Source organism: Sus scrofa, chromosome 3 (genome assembly GCF_000003025.6).
Source record: "Sus scrofa isolate TJ Tabasco breed Duroc chromosome 3, Sscrofa11.1, whole genome shotgun sequence".
NCBI lineage: Eukaryota > Metazoa > Chordata > Mammalia > Artiodactyla > Suidae > Sus > Sus scrofa.
The window spans coordinates 55,355,559-55,373,926 of record NC_010445.4 but is presented as its reverse complement, the minus strand read 5'-3'; the positions used below and the strand labels follow the sequence as shown (position 1 = coordinate 55,373,926).

The 18,368-nt window shown below is 49.3% G+C and overlaps 1 protein-coding gene across 8 annotated transcripts in view; it reads right to left on the bottom strand.

The window, feature by feature from the left end:
• KIAA1211L (KIAA1211 like) overlaps nt 1–18,368 on the bottom strand; it is a 138,637-nt gene that overhangs the window by 115,200 nt on the left and 5,069 nt on the right. For 4 of the 8 annotated variants that reach the window (XM_021087220.1, XM_021087217.1, XM_021087221.1 and 1 more), the window contains one exon: nt 9,418–9,556. The exons of 3 other annotated variants lie outside the window; for them this stretch is intronic. In XM_021087220.1, coding sequence (XP_020942879.1) covers nt 9,418–9,446 — 29 coding nt within the window. In that variant the 5' untranslated portion in view covers nt 9,447–9,556. The remainder of the gene's footprint in view (nt 1–9,417; nt 9,557–18,368) is intronic. One more of the 8 variants, XM_021087219.1, reaches the window with a different exon arrangement.

The following is an 18,368-nucleotide window of genomic DNA, read 5'->3' as shown; positions in this document are numbered from 1 at the left end:
CCCATGTGGGGATGGCTGGCGTGTCCACGTGCCCCATCTGTGGCCAGGAGCCACGAATCAAAGTCAGGACACACTCTGGGGGAAGGGGGCAAAAGGCAAGGAGCCCAACGCCCTTCCTTCGGCTCAGTAAGTGCCTCTCCTGCACCTCCGCTGCACCTCCCCACCACAGCGCAGCCTGGCTGGTTACAGAGGCCACGGCAGCGCCTCCACCGCAGCAGCAGGAAGCCCCACAGAAGCAGGAAGCCTTCTCCAGTGGGAAGGCTCCCGGCTGCGCACTGGCCGCAGTAGAAGCACGCGGAAGAGGCACACATGAGGAGGAGGAGAGGCCGAGGGGTCCTGCCTACCACCAATGCCTGCCTACCGCCTCCGCCCCCACGCAGCTCTGGCCCCACCACCACAGAAGGTCCAGGGTCTGAGGCCGCAGGTGCTTTCCTGAAAACTGCCACCGTTGCCCAGGCCTCGCCCCCTGCCGCCTCGGGTTACAGAGGCTGCGTCCTGCCGCCCCCACGGTGGCTCTAAGATTACACGGCTGGACGCGATCCAGGCAGACCTGCTGTTTGTTTCCATCCTCTTCCAAGGAGACTTTAAAAAAACGAGTCCCTATGAGGGAGACAGAAGCCCTATGTCGTCTGCTCCTTCACCTCCGAGGAATCGGGTTCCGAGGTCACGGCTTCAAAACACAGGCTCCTGTCTCTGCTCAAACAGGGGGGTCCGCAGGGGCAGGGCACGGGGGGCGCCCCTGCAGCGGGGGAGGGAACCGCCTGCCCTTCGGTCTGGTTCCGTCTTTTCCTGGAATTGGCCCCCGTCCCTGGAATTAAGACCCCTGAGAAAGAAGGAAGGAAGGATGAATCTCGAGACTGTCTCAGGGCAATGTCCGCAGGTGCCCAGTGGGTAAAGGAGTGTGTGGTCCAGAGTAGGAGACGCAGGTTGGATCCCCTCCCAGCACAGTGGGTCAAGGATCAGGTGTTTCAGCTGTGGTGTAGGTCAAAACTGCAGTTCATATCTGATCCCTGGCCCAGAAACTCCATGTGCCGTGGGGTGGCCAAGAAAAATTATATAAATAATACGAATTAAAAATTTAAAAAAGAGCAGGTGACCCAGGAACCCTCAGCAGTCACATCTCTGCCCTCGTGTGGGGCCCAGGTGAAGGAACTGGCACTGGGGTGCACAGAGTAGAGAAATGGGGGGTCAGCCTAGGTGGGAGTGTCCACTGCTTGGGCTGGCCCAGGAACTGGATCTGGCCCCTAATCAGGATGATAAAGAAAGAAAAGGACATCACATGACAGACCTTAGGGAGCTCAGGGACAAGGAGGTGCTGGGAGAGGGCTGCCCCTTGCTGCCCCCCTTCTGTGTGGAACCAAGGTGCCAAAGTCCTTCCTTGGAGCCCAGAGCAGAATATCACCGTGGACTCACCCCTGAGCATGCAGGAGGCTCAGGCCAGGACCCTAGAGGTAAACAGAGCAGTGAATGAATGAGATGGGGGGACACCAGGGCCCATGGATGTGACCACAGGGAGCAGGGATCCTTGGGGACTGGGGAGAATATGGACTCCTGCAGGAGCAGCCGAGGTGTGTGCTAACCTGGGGTGGAGGTGGGGGACCTTGTGAAAATTACCTGAGAGCAGAAGGGGGGCCGCCGGCTTTGTCCATGTCAAGGACAAGAGCAGCAGGGTGATGAGCCAGGGCTGCACTGAAGAGAGGAGCCTCCCTGCACAGGGGGCTGCAGGGCAGGGAAGCAGCTGTCAGCCCTGTGCAGACACCAGGCAGGGCGCCCTGTCACTGATGGGCAACAGCACAGCCCAAGTTGGTGTGATAAGTGATAGTTACACACTCCAGGCCAGTCTGTGACAAGAGGTCAAGCTCTTTCAACACAGCTCTCTCCAACACTCCGTCCAAGGGGAAGCACACAGGCAAATTTCAAATGTCTGTTAACCAGCTCTCCGTTTCCTTGGAACCAGACTCAAAACTGACCACACACAGGCCAAGTGTTCAAAGCCCTGGCCAAGCCTTTTGTTTGGTGAATGAGAGCAGGTGCTACCCTGGGCTCACCCGGGGCCCGGGTCAGGCCCAGAAAACTGCCCCAAACATCCACAGAGACCAGATGACAGGAGCCCCAAACTCCCATGACACCATCCAATGTCAGAGTATACCTAAAAAAATGAGGATTCTCCTAAATACAACAATTCATTGGATTGTAAGAAAATCGTGCTAGCTCCACAAATGGAAACTACTCAGCAATGAAAAGGAATAAAGCACCAATGCACAGAACCACACAGATGAATCACAAAATAATTACAGGCTGAAAGAGAGGCCGGACAAGAGAAGATCTACTGCACAATTCCATTTATATAAGATTCTAGGGAATGTAAAATGAGGAACAGTGTCAGAGAGGACCAGTGGGTGCCTTGAGTAGAAGTGGGAAGAGGGGATGGAGAAAAGAGATTACAAAGGGTGTGAGGTGCTTCTGGGGGTGATGGATGTTCTTTATCTTGAGGTGGTGTTGGTTTCACAGGTTTATAAATATGTGCAAACTTAGCAAATTGTGCACGTTATTATTTTATTTTTTTTAGGGCCACACCTGTGGCATATGGAGGTTCCAACGCTAGAGGTCCAATCAGAGCTTAGGCGCCGACCTACACCGGAGCCACAGCAACTCGGAATCCAAGCCGAGTCTGCAACCTACACCACAACTCACAGTAACGTCTGATCCTTAACCCACTGAGTGAGGCCAGGGATTGAACCTGAATCCTCATGGATGCTACTCGGGTTCACTAACCACTGAGCCATGACAGAAACTCCAAATTGTGCACTTTTAGATGTGTGCAGATTATATGCCAATTATATCTCAATAAAGCTGTTTTTTAATTGTTTTTTCTTTCTTTCTTTTCCCTCTTTTGGCCACACCTGCAGCACAGGGAAGTTCCTGGGCCAGGGATCAGGCTTCAACCTACGTCACAGCTGTGGAAATGACAGATCCTTAACCTACTGTACCACAGTGGGAACTCATTTTTGCTTTTTTAAAATTAAAGTACTGTTGATTTGCAATTTGTGAATAAAGCTGTTTTTTAAAAAGTAATCCTGGAGTTCCCATCGTGGCTCAGTGGTTAACGAATCCAAATAAGAACCGTGAGGTTTTGGGTTCGATCCCTGGCCTTGCTCAGTGGGTTAAGGATCTGGCGTTGCCGTGAGCTGTGGTGTAGGTCACAGACATGGCTCGGATCCCGTGTTGCTGTGGCTGTGGCGTAGGCCAGTGGCTACAGCTCTGATTAGATGCCTAGCCTGGGAACTTCCATATGCCATGGGTGCAGTCCTGGAAAAAGACAAAAAGACAAAAAAATTTAAAAAAAAATAAAAAGTCATCCATACCAATTATAAGAAAAAATATATAGAAAAATATTAAATCTCCCAAAATTTTATCAGTGACCAGAAATGACATATGTTTCATTCCAATCTTCTCCCTATACACACACACACATAAATAATACATAATTTTTTGTAGGAGTTCCTGCTGTGGCACAGTGGAAATGAATCTGACTAGGAACCATGAAATTGTGGATTCAATCCCTGGCCTCACTCAGTGGATTAAGGATCTGGTGTTGCCGTGAGCTATGGTGTAGTTCACAGACATGGCTTGGATCCTGCATTGCTGTGGCTGTGGTGCAGGCCGTCAACTGTAGCTCCAATTCGACCCCCAGCCTGGGAACTTCCATGTACCATGGATGTGGCCCTAAAAAGCAAAAAAAAAAAAAAAAAAAAAAATATATATATATATATATATATATATACATACACAGAATACAACTCCTCTTATAAAAATTTTTCCAGGCATTCCCTGGTGACCTAGCAGTCAAGGATTTAGCGTTGTCACTGCTGTGAGGAGTCAGGTTCGATCCGGCCCAGGAACTTTTATGCCATGGGTGCAGCCAAAAAATAAAAATAAAAAAAGGTATATACTGAGTTTTTTGTTTGGTTTTAAACTCTAATCCCTCAGGCACACTGAGGATGGGGTGGGTGGGTACACTAGTCACTGGTGGGGGTGGGGAGTGTGAGCAGCCAGGAGGGGGCGCAGTCCCCAGGGCAAAGCCTCTGGATAGGCCAGGTGGCTCCTGGACCACAGGGCAGAGAGTCGGCTGGGTGTCAGCACCACGGCCTATAGTTCAGTCCACCCCCAAATTCCTGTTCTCCAAGTCGAGCCTAAGAGAGAGAGTCCTGCACCCCAGGACCTGCTCAGAAAAAAGGAAAACTGGCCAATTCTCCCAACTCATCTCCCATCTTCATTCTGGCCTCCAGCTCTTTCCCACAGCTCCCCTCCACACCCTCCCCTTCCCCCTGGTCTCTGGCCCCCCACCCTTCCTGCCTTCTTCATTTAGCCTGAGATCTTGAAGCTCCCCTGTGACGAAGCACCCATCAGAAAGGCTCCTAAGGGTCCGGCCACAGTCGTCATAGGAATGACTCCCACCCCATTGCTGGGTGTTTAAATTGCTTCCAAATTTTATAAACCACATTGTGATGAACATCCTTGCAGAGAAATCTTCTGACTGCAGGTTTAATTGTTTCCTTGGGAAAAATTCCTAGAAGTGGAATTATTGGGATGAAGGGATGAATTCTTTTACAGTTTTGGGACATACTGCCAAACTGCTTTGGCAGAAAGCTTGCAGCATCTCCTCTGAAAGGCATGAGAGTCTCTGCCATGCTTCTCTACTCACACCAAGTACCATCATTCACAAAAACAAAAACAATACACAACTCCCAAAAAATCTGCTAATTTGATACCCCAAAAAATAGTATCTAATTTTAACATGCATCTACTTGGTTCCTTTAAGACTTCCTCCCATTTATCACCATTTATTTCTCCTTATGGGAATAACGAAGGCACAGCCTTCAACCACTTTCCTATGGGCAAGTTTATAAAAAGTGTTCTTCATCTCTGGAGTTCCCATCGTGGCGCAGTGGTTAACGAATCCGACTAGGAACCATGAAGTTGCGGGTTCGATCCCTGCCCTTGCTCAGTGGGTTAAGGATCCCGCGTTGCTGTGGCTCTGGCGTAGGCCGGTGGCTACAGCTCCGATTGGACCCCTAGCCTGGGAACCTCCATGTGCCGCGAGAGCAGCCCTAGAAACGGCAAAAAAAAAAAAAAAAAAGTGTTCTTCATCTCAATTATTAGAGTTGTTTATGTAAGAGAGTTTTTTTATACATGTGGCAGGAGTTTTTTTCTTTCTGTTAATCAACTGATTTTTTAAATTTTGTTTGGGTTTTATTTTTTCCTTTCAGCATACTAAAGTTTTCATTCCTCTGATGAACAAACAGAACAATTTTGGCCTTGTGGCTCCTGCCTCTGCTATCCCATGTCAAAAGATGTTTCTCATCCCGTAATTTCTTAAATTCTTACCTATAGTGAAGTTAATGACTTCCTTTTTATGTTTAAAATTGTGATCCACATGGGATATATTTGGGGGTGTGACATGCGTGAGGAACTGGATGGTTTTCCAAGTGGTTACACAGTAACTCTATTAATTCCTGTAGTCCAGACTTTCTGGTCTGTTCCAAGGATACACTTTTAATTCCCAGCCCCAACTCCACAGGTTGCAATTATTATAAATTTATAATACGTTTTAATGCCTGATAGGCTGTCCAACCAGGTTCTGACTGGGGACGGTACTAGGTCCATAAGTTACCCTGAGAATGACGTAAATACGTAAAATAGTGATCCCTCCCTTGCAGGGACATGCTTAACATCTGCATTCACAGACCTGCTCTCTGGCGTCTCCCTCGGCACAACTTCCTCCTGCTCAAGGTAGTCCTGCTTTGATTCCATCATGGGTAGAACAGCTAGCTGCTCATCACAGTTCCCAACCTGTCAGCTGGGCAGAGGCTGGCTGTGCACACTTTCGCAGGGAGGCGCTGTCTCTGCATCACCCCTGGAGCCAAGTACAGCTGGTTCCAAAGCCTTCACTGAGGGGTCACCCCTGCAGGGCCCCCAGGGCTGTGATCACTAAGGGGTGCCAGCGCTTTCTTCCCCAGCTCTTAAACTCTTAAGCATCTCTGCCTTCTGAGATCAGACAAGACCCTCCACCCATGCCAGACCCTTCCTCCACCTGGAGGTGCGGCTCCCGGTGGAAATGCCGTTCACTCCTCTAGATCCAGCCACTGCTACCCCCATAATCCAACTTCACCCATCCCCGCTCCTGACCCCACCCCTGCCCCCAAATACTGTACTGCATATTTGAAAGTTGAGAAGAGAGTAGATCTTAAAAGTTCTCGTTACAAAAATAAATTTGTAAACAAGTACGGTAGTGGATGGCCACTAAAGTTATTGCACTCATTTTGCGATGTATACACATATTGAATCATTACGGTGTACACCTGAAACTAATATGTCACACTTCAAGGGAAAAATAAAATAGGAAAATAAAATACAGTATTAGGAATTTTTACAAATCCCCACTGAATGTGCATACTGCAGAGGAGCCTCAGTCCCATCTACTTTCTGGGAAGCCAGTCACACATCTGCACCTGTCAGGAGACACTGAGGAGCCTGGCCTGCACTCAGCATCCTGCCCCAGTGGCACCGCTGAGCCCTAGGCAGCAGCACACGTGGCCTGACAAACTGGTTAAGGAGGTTGGAGATGTGCACCCTGTGTGTGGAGAAGCCAAAAGGAAGAAAACTACTCCCAGAAGACAGGGAGGCCCAGGCACAGGGCTGAGAACAAAGGAGCATCTGTATCTCTTTGGAAAGGACGGGACGTGGGGCCGGCCAGCCCAGCCTGGAATCTCCCCAGATCAGGTCCTGAGCTCCTCCCTCCTGCGGGAAGGTGAGAGCCCTGTCTTGGAAATCAGATCTGCCCAGCCATAGACCAGACATGCTCAGGTGGAGGCCAAGACTCTCAGCCCTGGCCGCACAGCGGATTCACCTGCAAAGCTTGTTCAATACAAATTGTGGTCCCCCCAGGGCCTCCCGAGTCAGGGGAGGCTGGGGCGGCCACAGGCAAGGCGATATGGGGTCTACCTCCTTGGCCCTGGACAAGCCAGAGCAGACAAGCAAAGGAGACCCAAACAGCACTTGACTGTGGCTGGGGGCACTTGCCTGGCAGGGCACTGGACATGACCAACCTCACGGCATTGCTGCCCCACACACAGATGAGGAAACACACTCAAAGGTGGCATCTCATCTCTAGGTCACCAGGCTGGGACCGGGACCAAAAAAAATATCACCCTATAATTGAGAAACCCAAGCTTCCCTGGTTTAGCTGAGACTCTGAGGGGCCTAAGAGTCCCAAGCACCTGTCTTCCAGTGACGCCGAAGCTGCAGGCACACAGGCACTCGATCCTGAGCCTGCGAAACAAGGGCTGTCTGCCTTCCGTGAATGTGCTCTGGCCAAAGGGGAGTCTTTTCAGGGCCCCTGCTTTTCGCCCAGCCCCATTCTTGCCCCCCCATCCCCGCCCCGGCATGGGCAAGACAAGTCACCGAGTGAGCAGTCCCTTACTGCCCTGGGTCATACCCCTCTAAGCCTCTGCTCAGACACTTCCCCCCCATGTCACACGCCCAACCAGGCTGCACTGTGACATTCCGGGGCTCTAGGCACTTCTGCCTTCACCGGCCCCTTCCTCTATTTAAAAAAAATCTTGAGTGAGTGGGATGGACTGGGAGTTTGGCGTTCATAGATGCAAACTATTACGTTTAGAATGAATAAGCAATGAGGTCCTGCTGTGCAGCACAGGGAACTATATCCAATCTCTTGTGTTAGAACACGATGGAATATGAGAAAAAGAATATACATATACTGGCTGGGTCACTTTGCTGTACAGCAGAAATTGGCATGACTTTGTAAATCAACTATACTTTAATAAAAAATTTTTAAACAAAACAATTTTTAAAATCCTAAAGTATATTTTACAATTGCACTGGTGTAAAGATGAAGATATTATTATATATTGAAACTTTTTCTAAATAAGGTTAATGTTTTCCTTCTGATTTTAAAAGAAATTAAAATGTTTGGTGGGCCCCTAAAACTATTATGGCCCCTCAGCCCCATGCCCCCCGTGTCTACTGGGCCAGCCGGCCCTGCCCCACGATGAGCCCTGCAGGGTTCCCTGGACACTTGGCAGGACATCTAGGATCCAGGCCCACCCGCGGCCCTCACTGTCACACTCACTGCATTTACTCTCAGATGCCAGTGCTGTTTAGACTCTGAGCTCCATGGACCTTGAAAAATGTGTACTGAAGGAGCATGGAATAGAGTGAATCGCTGTGAACTTTTACCAGTGAGGCTACTGGATGAACTGCTTGAGGGGTTTCTGCCTAATTTTCTTGGCTCTGTATTTCATATTCAAATTAGCTTGACAACCAGCTATCTGCCACAGGTGAACAGGAGGCCTCAGTGGCCTGTGAGACAGGGCTGCTCAGGGAAGGATATGCCTGTAAGGGTCCCAGAGCCTTCTGTTAGAGTCCAGGTAGAAGAGTGGAGTCCAGGGTACTGAGGGTTCCTAAGCGGCTAAGACAAACCTGTGTATTTCTTTTTCTTTTTCTTTTTTTTTTTTTTAGGGTCGCACCCGCAGCATATAGAGGTTCCCAGGCTAGGGGTCTAATCAGAGCTGCAGCTGCCGGCCTACACCACAGCCACAGCAACATCAGATCTGAGCTGTGTCTGCAACCTACACCACAGCTCACAGCAACGCTGGATCCTTAACCCACTGATCAAGGCCAGGGATTGAACCCACAACCTACCTCATCGTTCCTAGTCAGATTCATTTCTGCTGTGCCAAGAAGGGAACTCCAACAACCTGTGTACTTCTAATCCTAAAGCACTGCTAGGCTGTGACACTTCGGGCCCTGCGGAAGCTGGTGTGGTGGCTGACGCCTGAGGGTTGCTTTTTAATAATAAATCCTGAAATAGGGAAAACTAAGCAGTAATTAATAATTGGAATCTGGGGATTATTTAGCCTACTTCATCTTTTTTTTTCTTCCTCCCCTTATTGAGGCATGAGAGCCCTATTTAATTCGATCACCCTCCTTTATTTTTTTTTTTGCTTGATAAAATATCAGTATTTAATAGCTGTAATTGTCTAAACATTGCTAATTATATGCTGAGCTTTTTTTTTTTTTCTTAATAATTTTTTTTATTTTCCCACTGTACACCAAGGGGGTCAGGTTATCCTTACATGTATACATTACAATTACATTTTTTCCCCCACCCTTTCTTCTGTTGCAACATGAGTATCTAGACAAAGTTCTCAATGCTATTCAGCAGGATCTCCTTGTAAATCTATTCTAAGTTGTTGATCACCCTCCTTTAAATTATGTGACATGGTTTAGGTCTGGTACTGATAACAAGCAGAAAAGGCTCAATGAAAAGGAAAGACAGGAGTTTGTGGAGAATGCTAAAGAGAAAATGCAAACGAATGAGAATAGTCCACCCACCGAAACACCGCTGCTTTTCCAAGCTCCATTTAGAACCGTCACTGCTGTTTTCCAGACGCCACCACACACAGAAACCTACAGGTTGAAAAATGCCAGTCCAAGAGTCAAGCCAGGCAGTTCTGTGTTCAGGATCTGGCTTCTGGAGAAACAAAGAGCAATCAGACCCAGAGAGACTGTCCAATTGTCTGGCGACTGAGCCACCAAACCAGGCTGGCAGTGTCCCATCAGCTTCTGAAGGCACAACCAGGTTCCCCCGTGTGAAGTGAGACATTCTGGGTAGAAAATCACAGGCTCACTGTAGTCAAGCCCTCCCCTCTGGTGATCTCCTTGAGATCCCACCAACCACATCTACAACTCCATCTCCAGCCTACGACAGCTTTTAAATTTGTCTTCATGTTTGGTTACCTCTTTTTCCTAACTCATACGTCTTCTTTTAATTGAAAGGTTTCTGTCCTAAAAAGAAAACATTTGGAAGTAGAAAGTTACACTTTATCTCATAGCTGGTATGATGCTTCCTCCACTGCAGAAGCATCGTGATCCCAGGCACCCCCTGGTGGAACTTATGGAAATTGCAAGCAAAGCACCCAGGAGGGAAAAGCAAAGGGCAAAAAGGGCTGGGATCTCGGTTTTTTTTTTTTTTTTTTTTTTTAAGGCTACAAATATGAAATCTCCAAACACAGATCCTTAGTTCTTTATATGTGAATCCCTGATGTACATGCATCATCTGGAAATGGCATCAGTACTGTGTCACATACATCCACAGGTTATTTTTCAGTAACTATAGAGATGTGATTAATAAAAGTACATCATTAAGATGAGCCTCAAAATTCATACTTTTTCATATATATTTTTTCTTCATTGATATGCTGATATGTTGAAAATATAACTGCTGTCATGAGAAAGGTTTCCCTAATTGTTCAATGTTACAAAAGGTCTCTTCTACTCAGAAAGACCAGGAACTCTGGTGTTTTAACAACCGATGATCTTTAAGAAACCAAACACTGTGCAGGTCATCCTGAATATTGTGTCTTGATGTGAATTCGGATGGACATTACGCTTTGATTGACAATGAATTCAACTTTGTGCAATATATGTCCATGAGAAGAGCAAAGAATTGTTGTAATATCATGTTGCTATAACAGAGTGTTTATTCGGGAATTGGGGAGAAACAAGAACAGATGATGCCTGGGAAGTATCTGCTCCCTCAGCTCATCACACGGGCACATGGCGAGCAGTTCACTTAGGATCACCCCGTGAAGTCAGAGACTCTTGACGTGGCTACCCTGGAGCCATCCAACCACTGACTGGCCTCCAAGGCAAGATTCCAGGGACAGTAGCTCCAGACTCCATGCCCACCTCAGGGCTTCAGGTGACTGCCTTCCTCTCTACCCTTCTGGATGTCCCAGATGGGGACAGGCTCGTCACTTTCACCTCCTGAGCTTCGCTTCCTTGCCTCCAAACAGGGAGCATCATTTTTTACTCTACAGTTATTCCAAGAGCTAGTGGGATCATGTGTTCCTGAAGTGCCCAATAGCATGTGGATACAGTGCATGCTCGACCACCTGGGGCTCCAACCGATGCCCTCAGTGCACCAGCTGAGTTTTTATTCTCTCAGATGGCACGTCACAGGCCCTCGTACCCCAATCAGTCCACAACAACCCTCAAACGTGGGGGCTCATCCCAGTCCCATCTTCCACACAGGAGAGTCAGACTCTGCACCCAGGGCTCCCAGTCAGGAGGCCTTAGAAAATTTTAACTAGGAATGTTTTCACATAAAAAAACAGAGATAATGATTATTGAAAAAACAACTCTGAGATATAACTTACATACCTTAAAATGCACCCATTGTGAGTGTACAGTTTGAAGAGTTTTGACAAATGGATAGATACGCCACCCCCATCATCAGGATACAGAACATTTTCATTAGTCTTAAATGTGACCCTTCCTAGTTAACCGGTTAATGCCCACTCCACCCCCCATTTCAGACCAGGTAACCACTGATCTGTTTTATGTCTCTGTGGATTAGATTAGATTTTTCCTCCACTGGAGTTTAATATAAATGGAATCATACAGCTAAAAAGAGAGGACTGGGGAGAGAGGTAACTAACGCTTAATTACAATAACAGGTCCTAACTCACACTTATGCCCTGGTTACAACGTAACTATCATTTCCACACAAATGACTGCCTTTGCTTCTCACTACAACCCTGGAGGAGATGAGGAAAGTGTGCCTGAGGCTGAGCCCAAGGTCACTCCACAGTCCAGAGGCTCCCTGGTGGATGTGGGTCAGCCCAGCCCCCAGCCCCTGCCCTGGGCTGCCAAACCCCTACAAGCCCCTCCCCTTTCCTGCAGAAGCTGCTGCAGGGTGGGGGTGGGGCTGGTTCCCAGAGACCCGGGCCCTGGGTGGATGTCAGGGAGGCAGCTCTGAGGGGAGGTGACCAGGAATAAGGAGCTCTTCCCAGGCCCCCAGGCCTTATGTACACCAAAGGAAGGAGTTTGCCAAGAATGGTCACTCCCCTTAAGCGAAACCCTGGGGGAGTCCTACGAACAGATCCTGCCATTTCCAAGTTAACAGCTAGAGACAGGTTAAAAACAGGCAACAAGGGGGAGTTCCTGTTGTGGCTCAGCAGTAATGAACCTGACTAGCATCCATGAGATTGTGGGTTCGATCCCTGGCCTCGCTCAGTGAGTTAAGGATCCAGCGTTGCTGTGGCTGTGGTGTAGGCAAGCAGCTATGGCTTCAATTCAACTCCTAGCCTGGGAACTTCCATATGCCATGGGTACAATCCTTAAAAAATAAAAAAAGCAACATGGAAAGGACACTGGGTTCAAATCCCTGTTCCACCGTGTACTGGTGATTTGGGGTAAGGCTTGTGAGCTCTCTGCACCTCGGACTGCTCCTCTGGAATACAGGGATAAAGGCAGTGAGGGGTGAAGCGATGCCAGCAGTGCCTGGCATGTGAGCTACCAAGCAAACAGTGTGTCTCCATGGGGAAGCATCTCCTTAGAGAAAAGGATGAAGGTGGGTCCACGGCTCTGCTGCACAGGAGCCGAGGGGCCCTGGCCAAGCTGCTTCAGTTCTCTGGGCCTCAGTCTCCTTATCTGCCAAAGGCACAGGGTGATCATAAGGACTAAGGGAGATGCTGCAGATGAAGGACCCAAAATGATGTGAGGTGTCCACGGGCAGCGAATACAGCGATTGGCTCTGACCTCACCTCCCATCCAGGCTGGAAAGAGACTCTGAATCGCACACACACTCACACGTTTGTATTTATTTAAGGCACAAGGTGGGGGGTAGGGAGGCGTCATGCAACGGGCAGCCTGGATCTTCCAGTGTTAATATGCCACACATGCAAAATTCAGAATCTCATGGTACATAGTTAGAAAAACTGACAGAAAAACATCTGTTGCTGGTAAAATAATTATTACAGCCTACTTCATAATACACAATCACTGCACACACCCCCAAATTAAAGAAAGAAATAGCTCTTAGGTGTAAATCATAGAAAGAAGGTGCCGTAGAAAGCTAAGGCAGGTGTTCCTGCTGTGGCTCAGTAGGTTAAGAACCTAACTAGTATCCATGAGGATGCGGGTTTGATCCCTGGCCTTGCTCAGTGTGTTAAGGATCTGGTGATGCCATGAGCTGCTGTGTAGGTCAGATCTGGCATTGCTATGGCAATGGCGTAGGCCGGCAGCTGCAGCTCCCATTTGACCCCTAGCCTGGAAACTTGCACAAAAGCAAGCAAGCTAAGGCAGGTCATTTGAGACACAGCAAATCACCATTACTTTCTCTTTTTTCTAAGCCATGGTTCCTTTAATGGGCCATGCTGAAAGTGTGGCCTGGGGGACCCTCCAAGGACCAGCCCTCAGGGCTGTCCCCCAGTCCCAGTTAGAGGGGGCTGGGCTCCCTCCTCATCCTGCCTAGCCCTTCTGAGCTTCGAGCTGGGACGCATCAGGGTTGTTCTAAACAGTCCATCAGTAAAGGGGGACCGTGTACCAGGATGGGCAGAGGACCTGCTGAGGGTCCAGAGATCATGCAACCCAGATGGTGGCTGCCCCCCTCCCCCACTGTCACCAACCTCGGCCTCCCCCCCACCCCCACTGCCCCCCGCCCCAGTGGGCTCTGGGCTGCTGAGGACACAGTTTTACCTGTAACTCTTCCTCTGCAATGCTTTCCTTGAACAACTGAAAATACAGAAAGCACTCAGAGGGGAAGTTTGCAACTATACAAATACCTGAATTCACACTAATTACACATAAAAGCCTGCCTGAAGAGGCGGGGGAAGATGGTTCACAAACTGCCTGCTGATCAATTATGGCTCGTGGAAAAAAAAAAAAAAATGTCTATTACCTTAGCCATATGCTCGCTCCTGATTCCTCCCCTGAGAGCTGAGGGCTACTCCACGTGAGCAGGACACCGCCTGAGGGGCAACAGAGCCCAGGGCTCTCCCAAGAGAGAAAGAACCATCCCCCAACGCCTTCCCCGAGGGCCTCAGCAGGGCCTGATTTTCAAATAAGTGCTCTGTACTTAAGGCAAGTCTGCAGGTGCTACTTGTACAAGGCTTCACCTCGAGACAGATACAGACAGAAGATATAGATAGATAGGTTGGGGGGGGTGTTTGTTTGTTTGCCTATTTGAAGCTCAGGCTGGGGAAGCTTCCAACCTGGTCTCTAAGAGAGAGCAGGAAGGAGCTGGGACTCATGTCAAAGGGCTCTGAGGAGGGAATCCCTGTTTTGGGGCAGCGGAAACGAATCTGGCTAGTGTCCATGAGGATGCAGGTTCGATCGATCCCTGGCCTCACTCAGTGAGTTAAGGATCCTGCGTTGCCCCTTGAGCTGTGGTGTAGGTCACAGACGTTGCTTGGGTTACACATTGCTGTGGCTGTGGTGTAGGCCGGCAGCTGCAGCTCTGATTAGACCCCTCGCCTGGGAACTTTCATATGCCTCAAAGTCTGGCCCTAAAAAGCAAATAAATAGACAAATAAATAAATAAATGGCTCTGAGGATAAGGGGACTGAAATGAAAGCCTTATCAGGGAAACAATCTCCACCTTTTCTGGAGAGGACAAACTTATTCTGTGGCAGGGACCAGGCCTGCTGAACCTGGGGCTAAAGTCTGTGAATCTCCCCTCTGCCTGCATCAAAAAGAACACAGAAAGTACAAAAATCAAAAAAGAGAAAAGTGTATCTCGGCCCAATCAAAAGAGGGCTGAGTTACAGTTCACTCCACCTGGCTTGCTCACTGCCTCCTAGAGGCTAGAAAACCCAGATCACACTTCCCAGCCTCTGTCCAGATCACACGGCCCTCATGTGGAAGCTTCCTGTGCCTTCTGCTGACAGGCACCCCCATGGAGGCATCAGGTTTCTCCACAGGTAATGGTGGGGGCCCCAGAGCCTTGGCCATAGCAACACAGACACCAAGTAGCAGGTGGGACCTTCCACGGGTCTGGGGTAGGAGACAGCTCCCAGCCCAAAGTCCTACGGGGTTGCCCAGGGGGTCAGCACTGCAGGTCTGGTCAAGATCTGAGTCTTGGTTTTCCCTGAATTTCTTTCTTTCTTTCTTTTCAGGGCTGCATCTGCAGCAAATGGAGGTTCCCAGGCTAAGGGTCAGTGTGTCGCTCCTGGCCTACACCACAGCCACAGCAACGCCAGATCCAAGCCGCGTCTGTGACCTACACCACAGCACACGGCAACACCGGATCCTCAACCCACTGAGCAAGCCAGGGACGGAACCTGCATCCTCATGAATACTAGTGGAGTTCGAGTTCGTTTCCGCTGAGTCACCACAGGAACTCCCTGAATTTCCTGCATTAAATCCTCTTCTGTTTAAGAGCAGAACCAGAGCAAATCCTGAATAGTACAGACGCTAGACACTGTTAGTAGTCTTTTTTTTTTTTTTTTTTGGCTTTTTGCCATTTCTTGGGCCGCTCCCGCGACATATGAATGCTCCCAGGCTAGGGGTCTAATCGGAGCTGTAGCCACTGGCCTACGCCACAGCCACAGCCTAAAGACACTGTTGAACGAGATGCTTGTGGGGAAAAAAAACTTCGGCGTGAAAAAAAAAATGACTTTGGGGAGGACACAGCAGAGGAGGAGGCTTGTCTATACCCAGGAAATCTATGAGATGGGACTCTGGAGGGACCAAGCAGACAAAAATACAATCTATAAAAAGTATATTCGTGTGTATACAAATATATAAAAGACAAATTAGTATTTTGTATACTCAAACATGCAAGCTCTGTACACAACGATGTTCACCATCGTGCTACTGGGCAAAAGGTTGAGGATGACCCACGTAAATGCCCATCCAATAAGGGGTTTGGTGAGGGAGCTGGGGGCCACCCTGACCACCAACTCCCTTGCAGCCACAAAAGCTGGTGCTAAGGGAGAAGATGCAAAAATGTGGAAAAGAGAATCAACGCATGCTAACCTTTTTGAAAAGGAGCCCAGAAACAATGTAGACAGAACCTCTTTGTATTAATACACACCTCTGCACACATCCCTACACATATGTACCGGGAAAGCACAGGCAAGTCTGGAAGGCTCCGCCTCCGAATGTTCCTGGGACACCCACTCGTGTTCTGCCCGCAGGTCTGCGGGACGCAAGAGACAGTCTGTTACACAGCACTGGCCTCAGGCCACCTGAGGGGGCAGCCAAAGAGCAGCCTGCCACGATGAGCCAGATCACAAGTCTGGGCGGGGCCCCACACACTTGGCAGGCCTGCCCCATGCCAGGTTCGCCACCTTCCGGCCCGCCCCTGCCCCCCGCTTGCCAGCCTGGAGGAGTCCTATCTACAGCAGTCCCTCTGCCACCCAGAGAGCCCACACCAGGATGCTCTATGGCCCATGAAGTTATTACTTTGGCTCTAGAACGTGGTTCCAGATATGCCTTGCTTCCCAGAACCCCTGGAGGCCCAGACCCATCTGTGCTCACACAGCAGCAAGATGACACAAGCTAAGCCCCAGAAAGTGAGTGACATAAATCTGCAAGATGTTTTGAGTTCTTAAGTGCCCATCTACACCCCAAGAGTACACTGGAAAATGCTAATACATGGTGACTTAGAGATCTGATTTCCAGTGGAGCATGCAGCTGACAGCCAGCAACTGTCCAAATGCACATGGCCAACTTCATCCCCATGGAAATGCTCCCATGGCACAGAGTCACCAGGTGGGGTGGTGCAGGCCCCTGCTTCAGGTCGAGTGGTGGGGCTGACCCACCACCAAACCCCATCCTCCTCCTCCTCCTCCCTGCCTCCAACGGCAGAGTTAGCCCTGTAGCTTCTAAGTCACAAATCCTCCACGCGGAAGGACCCATGAGAAAGTTCCTGCCACCACCCCTCCGGGAGGGGGCAGGGAGAAAAGATGAATAATTAAGCAGGCAAACTGATGGAAGCCCTGGCCATGGGAGTTAGGTATCAACTTCTGGTTTGGTCAGCGGGTACCCCAGGAAACGCTGCTTCAGAGCAGCTCACTGCATTTCCTATAGGGGGTGCAGAGCCGCGAGGAGAACTCAAGGGGCCCAGGTCAGCACACCCACACCCAAAACACCTGTCCCTGCACCCACTGGGCTCCAAGGCCGTGCCTGGCCCCAGAGCTGCAAGCAGACCAAAGCGCGCCAAAGAGCCAGACAAGCTTGTAGAGGCTCAGAGCAGCTGGTACAGAGAAGACAGCAAAGGGAGTGAAGGACTCTCCTTAGATACATGAAATACAGATTAAAAACTCAGTAAAGAGAAAAAGACCAAAAAAAAAAAAAAAAAAAAGGAATTCCCCTCATGGCACAGTGGTTAACGAATCTGACTAGGAACCATGAGGTTGCAGGTTCGATTCCTGGCCTTGCTCAGTGAGTTAAGGATCCGGCGTTGCCGTGAGCTGTGGTGTAGGTTACAGACGCGGCTCGGATCCCGTGTTGCTGTGGCTCTGGTGTAGGCTGGTGGCTACAGCTCCAATTCAACCCCTAATCTGGGAACCTCCATATGCCGAGGGAAGCGGCCCTCGAAAAGGCAAAAAGACAAAAAAAAAAAAAAAAAAAAAAAAACTCAGTAAGGAGAGCACGTGTGATTCCAACACCCAGAGGGGTGGGAAGACCTGATATTCCTGAGGCACTAAATGTACCCAGAACATGACTGCTGGGCAGCAGATATTCATGATACACTAACTGCTGGAAGGGTACAAAATGTTCACAATCTATTCACATGCAAGAGAGGAAAGATACAACAGGAACTTGATGTTGACTAACTCTGTTACCCGTCTGGTAACCAACCATTCTGGTCCCCTGATCTACAGCTGATCCTCAGGTTCACCAAGCGGGAGCAGGGCAGATGTGGCAGGGCAGAACTGTCCCTGTGTCTCGACAGCAGAACGAGAGAGAGAGAGAGAGAGAGAGAGAGAGAGAGAGAGTGTGTGTGTGTGTGTGTGTGTGTTCTGCCCTGGCTCCCGGAGGTGTCCTTTAAATTGCACCAAGGTCACTTCCCATAGGACATCTACCACCAGACCTGCTCAGGAGACTCACTGAGTCTAGCGAGTATAGCAGACTCGCTCATTTTCCTGAAATGCCATCACTTCCCAGGTGCAGAAGGCCCCATGATGGCTTTATGTGACTTTATCGGCAGTCCTAATTGGAAATCATAATAAATACCCTTTTGCCTTTTAAGAAAGATAATGGCAGAATAATAACTACAAATAATGAAGCATTTTCTCTGCAGATATACTATCTCAAAGGGTGTGTGTGCGCGCGAGTGCATGTGCGTGCATGAACCCCTACCCCATTCTAGGGGGATCCGGGGACTCTAAGTGACAGAGTGAATCAGAGCGCTGACTGCCCCCCTCAGCTGGATCACCTGCTTCAAGAAAGCAGAACACCTTTGCCATTTTACCATCCCCTATTCGTGACGGCCCCTCTGGGAGCAGTTTCTTGGGCATCTTGCAGACCACAGCTCATGCTTCTCACATTGC